This window comes from Echinops telfairi, unplaced genomic scaffold (genome assembly GCF_000313985.2).
Source record: "Echinops telfairi isolate 266 unplaced genomic scaffold, ASM31398v2 ScPeMD7_7417;HRSCAF=8455, whole genome shotgun sequence".
NCBI classification, from domain to species: Eukaryota; Metazoa; Chordata; class Mammalia; order Afrosoricida; family Tenrecidae; genus Echinops; species Echinops telfairi.
In genome coordinates this window covers 7381998-7382936 of record NW_022111317.1, presented here as the reverse complement: position 1 = coordinate 7382936, position 939 = coordinate 7381998, and the positions used below count along the sequence as shown (strand labels likewise).

At 48.9% G+C, this 939-nt stretch overlaps 1 protein-coding gene across 1 annotated transcript in view; it reads left to right on the top strand.

Moving 5' to 3' along the window:
• The first annotated feature begins 253 nt into the window (after window positions 1–253).
• Window positions 254–939, top strand: part of LOC101645350 (phospholipase A and acyltransferase 3-like) — a 14199-nt gene continuing 13513 nt past the window's right edge. The window contains exon 1 of the mRNA XM_045297188.1: window positions 254–280. Coding sequence (XP_045153123.1) covers window positions 254–280 — 27 coding nt within the window. The remainder of the gene's footprint in view (window positions 281–939) is intronic.

The window sequence follows — 939 nt, the reverse complement described above, 5'->3', positions numbered from 1 at the left end:
GCACTGTTTCAAGTCTCTAGGTTGAATGTTAAACTAGAGCCTTTCCTGACTGGAGTAGCTGCTGCGGCTGATGAGCCAAGAGGCAAGAAGACAAAGGAGCAAACAGGAAGGTCTTTGCTTCACTGGCTGGTGAAGGCAGAGGCGTATGAATCCATGGCCGGCAAAGTCAACCTCACGGCTGCAGAGTCAAATGAACCCAAGGTTGACAAGCAATGTGGCGGGCCCTTGATAGCTCGCAGAGTCAGCAGGCAATATGGCGGTCCAGTTTGATGAGCCAGATGTGAGATCTGGACCAGCCAGAAGAAGCTACCTTCAGCACAATGTTAACTTATTACCGGAGTAGTTCACATCCCCAATACAACTTCCTTCCAAGTGGACCAGAGGGTAGCACTCCATCCTAATCATCCCACAACTGCTTGGATGCTCAAGGCAGAGCTCATCAGGGAGCTGATTACATTATGTTAGCTCGCATCAAGGAGGAAGCTTCAACTGCCAAACAGAATCCTGGCCCAGCCAAGTTGACATAAAACCCATCTTACTCACTTACACATACTCTTTCAGACGTGTATTCACATGTCTACTTATACACTCTCATATACATGTTTTCTCATACACATCCTATCACATGCCCACTTACACACATGCTTTGACACACTCTCCCTCATCATTTACTCTCTGAGACACACACACTTAGACACAGAATTCTGCAGACACATTCTCACCCAAGTCCGCTCACTGCCTCTTAAGATAAGGCTGAGCACCCGAGAGGGCAGTGCTGATGGAGACGAATGGTGTTTAACAACCAGGCCTGCGCCAGGTTCTGGGGTGTCTGTGGGGACACCCTCCCAATTTGGCAGCCCCCTACTTGGGATCTCAGGTTGCAACCCTAGTCAAAGAACCAGTGCTATTAGTGTGAAGGTCAGGGTGATAGTCAAGATG